Raw genomic sequence first — 7,979 nt, 5'->3', positions numbered from 1 at the left:
TCTGGGCAAGCAAGAGACCCTGGCTTCAAAACTGTCACCATTACGCAGTGGCAGTGCGCTCTTTAAGTTACTTTTATATGTAGGAGGACCTCATTCCTCCTACATATAAAAGCTTAAATTAGATCAGAGGTTCTCAGATAGTAGTCCCGGGGGTTCCTGGGATCCGTTCCGAGGTCAAAACTAGTTGCATAACAATATTCAGAGCTATTTCTCTCTTTTCATTCTCTCTGAGTGGTGTTTCCAGAAGCTACATTATGTGATGTCATCGCTCTAATAATAACTTGTAGGGTTTATTAGTTATTTCAAAAATTTTCTTGTTTTAATTTCTTTAAAAGCAAGTATATATCCTCCACAAACAAAAGCTCTTTAAAGTCTTAATAATTTGTAACTGTAAAGGGGTCCCATGACCAAACGTTTGAGAACCATCGAACCAGATTTCTAGAAGATCATGAAGGACATTCATTCTCTCAACAAATAACTGGTCCTCCTGTAGCCAGATATTTTTTAGTTACGGGGGACAAGGTGATGATGAAGGCTTGGTCTCTGCTCTGATGGAATTTACATTTGGGAGCGTCGACAAATGGATATTTTAACGAGATAATTTCTGAGAGCGGTAAGTTTCATGAAGGCATAAAGCAGAACGCGTGGCTCCTGCGTCGTGTGCAATAGCTCTCACGACAGTAACACTCAACAGCTCGGCGGCCGGACTTCATTACGCTGCCGTCCCCAGGCCCTTAGCCTTCTAAATCGCCCCATCACCGGGAGTGGGCGGGGACTGCGGCCGGGCGCTGGCGTACGGTGACGTCACTGTCCCGCGCCAGCCAACCGCGAGCGGCCTCTGCCGTAGGCGTCGCAGTAGCAAGTGGCCTGCGGGCGGCGCTGTGGCTCGTTGGGGGACCCCACAGAGCCGCCATAGCCGCCCGCCTTCCCCGACCCAACGTCTCCGCCGCCGGCTCCGCGCCGCCGCCATGGCCGACGTGGAAGACGGCGAGGAGCCCTGCACCCTGTCCTCTCACTCCGGGAGTGCAGGCTCCAAGTCGGGAGGCGACAAAATGTTCTCTCTCAAGAAATGGAACGCGGTGGCTATGTGGAGCTGGGACGTAGAGTGCGATACGTGCGCCATCTGCAGGGTCCAGGTGATGGGTAAGCGCTGCACGCGAGGCCCGGGTCGCGCCACGGCCTCCGCGGGACTGGCTCCGGACCGGGGATCGGGCGAAGGCTCGGAGAGACTCCTGCCCGAAGGAGAAGGGGCGGGGAACGCCCTGCCCCAGAGCCGGGGTACAAGGGGCCACGCCAGGGCTGTGGCCGCCACCTGGGGCCGTGAGGTCGCTCAACAGACGTACAGCGCCTGGGGCTGGAGTCTAGGGAGAGAAAAGGGCAGCAAGCAGAATAATTAGATAAGATAAGTTCAGGTAAAGATGGGTGTAACCAAGAAAATACAGCTGAGTGGTTCGTTGGGAACTGGCCACTTCGGTTAGTGTGGCCAGCTCTAGCGCCATCTCTAAAAGCAAACCGCAGAGGGGTCAGGGTAAAGGTCCTGATTCAGCAGAGCACTTTAATGGTCCTGGTCACGCACCAAAGTGATGCTCTGGTCATCTTCCAGAAGAACGACACTGTCAGTTCTCTTGGGAGGTGCAAGGAAGAAAAGTATTCCCAGCCATTGCATTTCTGGATTAGCTACTGCTGTGCTGCTTGAATCATTTAAATCTAAATGATGCAAGACGGGTCAGACGGCACTCGCTTGACTTGAAGGAGATACATTGTGGTTCAAAAATATTTAAATTTCATGGGAATTGAATAATGTAAACAAACCCCTTTACAGAAACATAAAACTTAATCCCTTTTCTGGACCCTCCCTGTCATAGGATGCCATTTCCTGGAGAAGATACTGCCTAGTCTAAGTCAGACTTTTGTGGAGAACCTGCTTTTGCAAATAAGTCTTCTTCTTTCTATGATATTTGTAATAAAATATATCAAGTGAAACCTTTCAGAACAGTTTCATCCCGTTTTGTTTTATGTTGTTTCAAGCTCTCACCTTGAAAAAGGTGCTGTTTAAATGCAAGTTGTTATTTTTAAGTAGGGCATTTAAAAGTTGTGAGAGCACCTTAAATATTGTATCTTGAGGGTAGGTGAAGAAAACTGAGGTTTCTGTAGTTTAAAAACTTTGTGTCTTGCTCTGAAAATAGGTGGGAACTGGAGGAAATAAAGAGAATTGCTCTCCTTTATTTTGTAAGCCAGGCTTTGCTAAAGATTTTGTCCCCTAAATTTCCTTGTTCCTGAAAGCGTATTTTCTTTTTCTCTTCAAAGAAAATTTTTTAACTAGTAAGTAGAAATGCAGAATTTAAGGTAGTAGTTGAACTCTTGCAACAAATAAACTTTACTGGGATATTTAAAGTAAGTCAAAGTATGGGCTCTAAATGGCACCCGTTCACATTGACTTTCTAATTATAGCAAGTGTTCTACTGTGGATTGATGTCGCACATTTGCAACGGCTATACTTTGAGTTAAAAGTATTTGTATTTTGTTTATGAGATGTTCAGATCCACTTAGTGGTCAGGTGACAGCAAAGAAGTTTGTTTTTCAGACTTCCCAGTCCTCACCCTAGCATCACTCTAAAAGTATTACTGTTATTGTACTCCTTAGAAATGTGCTGTTTTTAATATTAGGAACATAAAAAGCTTTTTTCTTTTATCTGAAACTTTGGGAATCTTTAATTGATTTAGGTCAGTTTTTGATCACCTAAATCAAAGCTATAAGCATAAGTCAGAGATTCCTAGATTCTATAAAGAGAGCCCTTTTAATCCCATTTCCTTAATATTTGAATTCATCTCATATGCCTTAATGATATATTATGACTTCTTGACCTTGTCTACTCATTCTGATGTGGTTAACACTCTTCCTTGGTTTCCACTCCCCTCCCTTCATTCTGAAAGGAGCAGATGGCACAGTTAGCAAGTGCTGCATAGGAAGAGGGGAATGTATGTGCTCGCTCGTACTGCCAAGTTTTAAAGAGCCAGAGTAATCCTTCTTGGCTATATGTTAACTTGGACATTTGACAGAACCTATTGGAGCCTTCTTTTCCTGATTTGTAAAAGAGGCAGTTGGGATCACAAACTAATTCTGTGATTGCATAGAACCAGAGCCATGGCTTCACTGTTATATCATGATCCTCATGATATTTAGCTTTTTGCCTGTCTGCCTCCCCATTTGCCGAAGAAATCAGGGACCCAGACTTGGTCATTTTGGTGTCTCCAGTGCATGATTTTTGCACAGAATAGATACTCAGTAATTATGGAATTAAAGAAAGTCTTAGGAGGCAGTGGTTGTTTATAATCCACACTGAAGAGGCCTGGGTGGTGTGTTTTTTCAGGGTAAAAGCATGCAGAGAGAAGCAAACAAATGCCTGCGCATAATCCCTTTTAAGAAGAGAAACAGGCTTCAGCTTCATGTGTCTATTTTTACAGAATTATTTTTCTCCAGTTTATGTTAAAAACTTTTTGGCTCTTGGTTTGAACTTCCTTCTACCCAATTTTGACTCCTCTTCCAGCTAGTGAATAAATCTATTTTCTTAGTCCTTGAAATATTCAATATTATCTCCTCGAGACTGAATTTTGAAAAATTCTAATTATACACTTTAGATTCCTATTCCTAATATTTGCTCCCAAGTAATTTATTAAAATACTTTGCCATTGTTGGGTAAATGCTTTGGGCTCAGACTTATTTGTAAAGGGGGCATTTTCTTTAAAGAAAAAAAAGAGAGAACCTAGTATTTAGAAGCTGTTTTTTAAACTAATTTGATTTTTATATAGATTATACAGTCACATAATTCAAAAGTTAAAGAAAATATGCAATGAAAACTTCTTTCCATTTTGTCCCCTCCCAGGTAGACTTTATTATTAGTTTCTCAGGTATCCTAGAGTTTCTTTGTATGTATAAGCAAATACCTACTTATGTGTGTGTCTTATTTAAAAGGGTGTCTTGAAAATAAACTACTCCTAAGCTTGATCTATGTGAGCGTGCCAAGTGAGCTTATAAAAACTTCTAATATAGAAGGGTACGGCTTGTTTTTCTCTAGTGGTTGCATCTACTGTCAGGACTTGTTTTTATTAAAGCTTGTAAAATTAGAGGGTCGGTAACCCATGTGAAATTGCTCCTGGTCATGAGTAAATTTAAGTAGAGTGCCTTGTACTTTATTCATCTTTAAACAGTTATGTTCAGATGAGAAAGTAATAATATGGGTCTCTTATCTCCATCTCTAACCCTTTGGGCTTTTATTTGACTTTGAAGTGTCTGGGTTTAAAAATTGCATTCTGAGCATCAGAATGAGAATTGCTATTTGTTTACTTTTAGATGCCTGTCTTAGATGTCAAGCTGAAAACAAACAAGAGGATTGTGTTGGTATGTTGTAATTTCGATCTCTTGCTTTTTCAACTGAAGGTTTTCTCTCAGTGGGGATGTTTGAATTTGCTATTAAGATTGACTTTATCAATACACAAAAATAAACTGTAAAGCAGTGATCTATTATTAATATAAAATGTGTTGGTTCTCAAAAGGCCTTAATGGAATTAATCCTCAAGTTCTGTAATTAAGAAGAATTGGTTATATATTCCAGACATGAGCATAGTAGACATTTTGATAAACAATTCTCTTCCATAAAGGAAATTATACAATAAGGAATTTGCCAAAACATCATTTGAATTTTGATTGTTATAGGTCAGTTTTGTTAGGGTTTCATTTTAATAAAGCATTTTAATTTTCAGTACTCTTTGATATACTATTTAACTTTTCAACTAAGGTAGAAAAAATTCTAAGTCTTGATCTTTGGGGGATATAGTTTGTATATAAAAATCGACTAAATTTTCCTAATAGTCTGGGCCTACCAAAGTTCTCTTAAACTAAATGTTTTAAGCAGTTCAAAGGTTTTTATATCCTAGTTCTTGAAGTCATCACTTCTAGATTGCTATATGAAAGTGTTTAAATGTTTTCCTACAATGAAAGGTTAACTTTGTACTTTATGCTTGTGTGGTTTACATATAGGTTCTTAATAATGATTTATGCAGTTTTGATCAAATCCTGTGTTCTTCCTCCTGAAACACTAGAATTATTCCCCCTTGCTTCCTACTCCCTGCAGCCACTTTTCATAAGAAGTTTTTTCTTTTTTCTTTTTTTCTTATGTTTTCATTACTTGGTTGTCATATAGCTCAGTTGGTCAAGCAAGGGACAGGTGAAGCCCACCTTTAAGATTGTATTCTGCATTGTGCGTGATTTCCCTCGGTTTAAAGTTTTTCTTTCATGATATTTGTTTAAAAAATATTAATTTGGGAATTGTGAGGTGTAGACTGGCTTTCTTTGATCATAGAGAGACCTCTCTTTCTAGCCAGCCACTTTGAAAATTTCATTCTTTTTGTCACATGAGGAATTACACTGCTTATGGATGACTTAACGCAACTCATCACCACCTCTAGCAAACAGCTCAGTAGATGTATAGCTGATAATGTTTAGAAGCATGTCATCTATTTTTAATAGCCTACTATGAACTGAAAATATTTAAAACTCATATCTTGGTACATAAAAATCTGGAGGACATTTTTCAGTAAAATAAAGCCCCAGAGGTCTCCAAGGTCAGTATGTGACTGAGAAGATCTGAGATCTAAGGAAGGCTCAAGGTTTTTATCTCTTAACTTCAGGAGGATAGCCTGTGGAGCTGTGTAGGAATGGCGGGATGGGGAGCACCACATCCACAAATTCTAAAACATCGATGGAAAGTCCCCCAAGCACATTTCTTTATCTCACTTCTTAAGTGTAATTTACACATGTAAGTTTCTCTTTCTTTATAGATAGAAAAAATTTTTTGACCAATTGACTGTCTTTGAGATTATGAACTGTATTTATTATTCATAATATAAAATAAGCTATATATTTGAGCTCAGTAATTTAAATTGAAATATGTAATGTCAAATAACTTTTTTTTCTTTTAGTGGTCTGGGGAGAATGTAATCATTCCTTCCACAACTGCTGTATGTCCCTATGGGTGAAACAGAACAATCGCTGCCCTCTCTGCCAGCAAGACTGGGTGGTCCAGAGAATCGGCAAATGAGAGCAGCAGAAGGCTCTCTCAGCGCAGTTGTGGATCTCGTTATCAAGTGCCCTACGAAGGCCAGGACACTCCAGGGACCTGATTCTTCAAAGAGGAAATGGATCTTTGGTCTTTGGGAACCCATCAAAGGCATGGTTTAGCCATTTTTCAGTTTTATGTTAAGAAATTCTCTACAATTAAGAAGATAATTTATTAAAGATGATCTTTCCTACCTCTGTGGTATGTGTCACACACACTGCTTGGAAGTGCTATAAAGGAGGAGAGAATTACAAATTGACCTTTCTAATTTACTTATTGATATCCAAGGAGCTGTGGAAGCAGCTCCATTCAGAAGAGAACTTCTTACATGCTTATGGTTGATCAGTTCAAAAAAAAAAAGAGACAATGTTATAGTAACAAATAAAGTGCAGTTTAAAACCCAACTCTTATCCTTATTTTGATTCTAATATTTATTTTCTGTGGGGAATGGGATGATTCATGAAATATTTATTGGATATATGAGAATTGTAAGTTGGAACCAGTGAGCAGGGTAAATAAAAGTTAACCTTTAGGCACATGGTATTTTATTTCTTTTTTAGGTTACTGTCCTCTATCTTTTACTCATGAAGAAAACCTAGATGTGCACTCACCTCATGTTTAGTTATTGAGTGTTGAAGGACAGAAGTATTTTCAAGTTCTGGTCCGATTATGTTGTAATTTAACTATTTTAGGTGGAATGTTAATGAGGGGGAAATGTTTACCACTATAGCATTAGATCAAAAAGTATTTTATTATACAGTGTTTTAATAAATGGTTTATTCTGTTTACTTCATTTGAATTGTCATTATTGTGGCTTTATGCACAACCTTAATCTTAATAAACTGATTTGTTAAGTGAATGCTTTTGTTTAATTTGAAAAATTTGCATACTCTTTCATTTGGTAATAAGAAAATTTAAAGTTTATTACCTGGAAACATAAGTGTGAGAAAAGACTTAAATCTTATCCAGCTCATTCACATTTAGTGGAGGTTATCTTACAACAATTTATGGACCACAAGTTCATTTTGATTTTTTCCATAGTAGAGTCTACTGCTAAGAATTTAAAAAAGTAAAATCTTTAAATCTTGCTCATTCATTTCTGTAGTTTGAATTTGCCAATCTGAATCTTTAAATCTAAGGAAAGTTGATACATAAAAAAGAATGTTGAAAATATAATAAAAAATTAGAATTCTATGTTTCCATTGGCTACTATTAGATTACTCTGCAAATTTTTGCTTTATTATATTTTTTTCACAAATATCTTGAAAAAATTAATTACAATATACAGATATGTTTGACTATTTGAATATGTTTGTCATGTGCAGTGAACTATTTTAGCAGCTCTTTGACCTTTATAAAAGGTTGTATCTACAAAAAGTGAACCAAATATTTGGCTTTGAAGTGAAGAGAGAAATGTTAAGAATGTTAAGTTATTTTAGAGTAACAGTATGTAAATGAAATGTGGAGGATGGTGGTAATAAATCGATTCTCCACACAGCAAAACTGCAGACCCACCACCTAACAAAGCTCTGTTTCTATTACACATCAGCATCTGAGGGTAGAAGAAGAGGAGGGACTGGAACAAAGCAGCACTGATTCTAGCCTTTCTGGGATGGTATCAGCTCATCTGCATAGTCATCTGAAAGTTTAGTACAAATTGTTTCATCAGAAAGAATATACTGTGTCATTTAATTAGGAGTTCAGTGTAAAAGTGAAGAACTAAACAGGTTTTTCTACTTGATTAAACTGTATTGAAGGTTACTCGTGTACTGAAAACAGACATTTGTCATCTTTAGCTATTTTCTACCTGTGCAGGTTGCATCTTTGTATTACAGCTGACATCTAAGTCTGACACTATCAAACC

The 7,979-nt window shown here is 38.1% G+C and overlaps 1 protein-coding gene across 2 annotated transcripts; it reads left to right on the top strand.

Moving 5' to 3' along the window:
• Positions 1–863: 863 nt before the first annotated feature.
• Positions 864–6,974, top strand: RNF7 (ring finger protein 7). 2 transcript variants are annotated; one of them, XM_011357434.2, is made up of 3 exons: positions 864–1,136; positions 4,351–4,398; positions 5,979–6,974. In XM_011357434.2, exons 1-3 carry the CDS (start codon positions 969–971, stop codon positions 6,033–6,035), a joined length of 273 nt encoding a protein of 90 aa, XP_011355736.1. In that variant the 5' UTR covers positions 864–968; the 3' UTR covers positions 6,036–6,974. The 2 variants fall into 2 exon arrangements, with proteins under 2 accessions (XP_011355736.1, XP_011355735.1); XM_011357433.2 differs by having other exon boundaries at positions 875–1,143.
• The last annotated feature ends 1,005 nt before the right edge of the window (positions 6,975–7,979 follow it).

The sequence above is a fragment of the Pteropus vampyrus genome, unplaced genomic scaffold (assembly GCF_000151845.1).
Source record: "Pteropus vampyrus isolate Shadow unplaced genomic scaffold, Pvam_2.0 Scaffold35, whole genome shotgun sequence".
Taxonomy (NCBI): Eukaryota; Metazoa; Chordata; class Mammalia; order Chiroptera; family Pteropodidae; genus Pteropus; species Pteropus vampyrus.
This window is presented reverse-complemented; position numbering and strand designations above follow the sequence as displayed.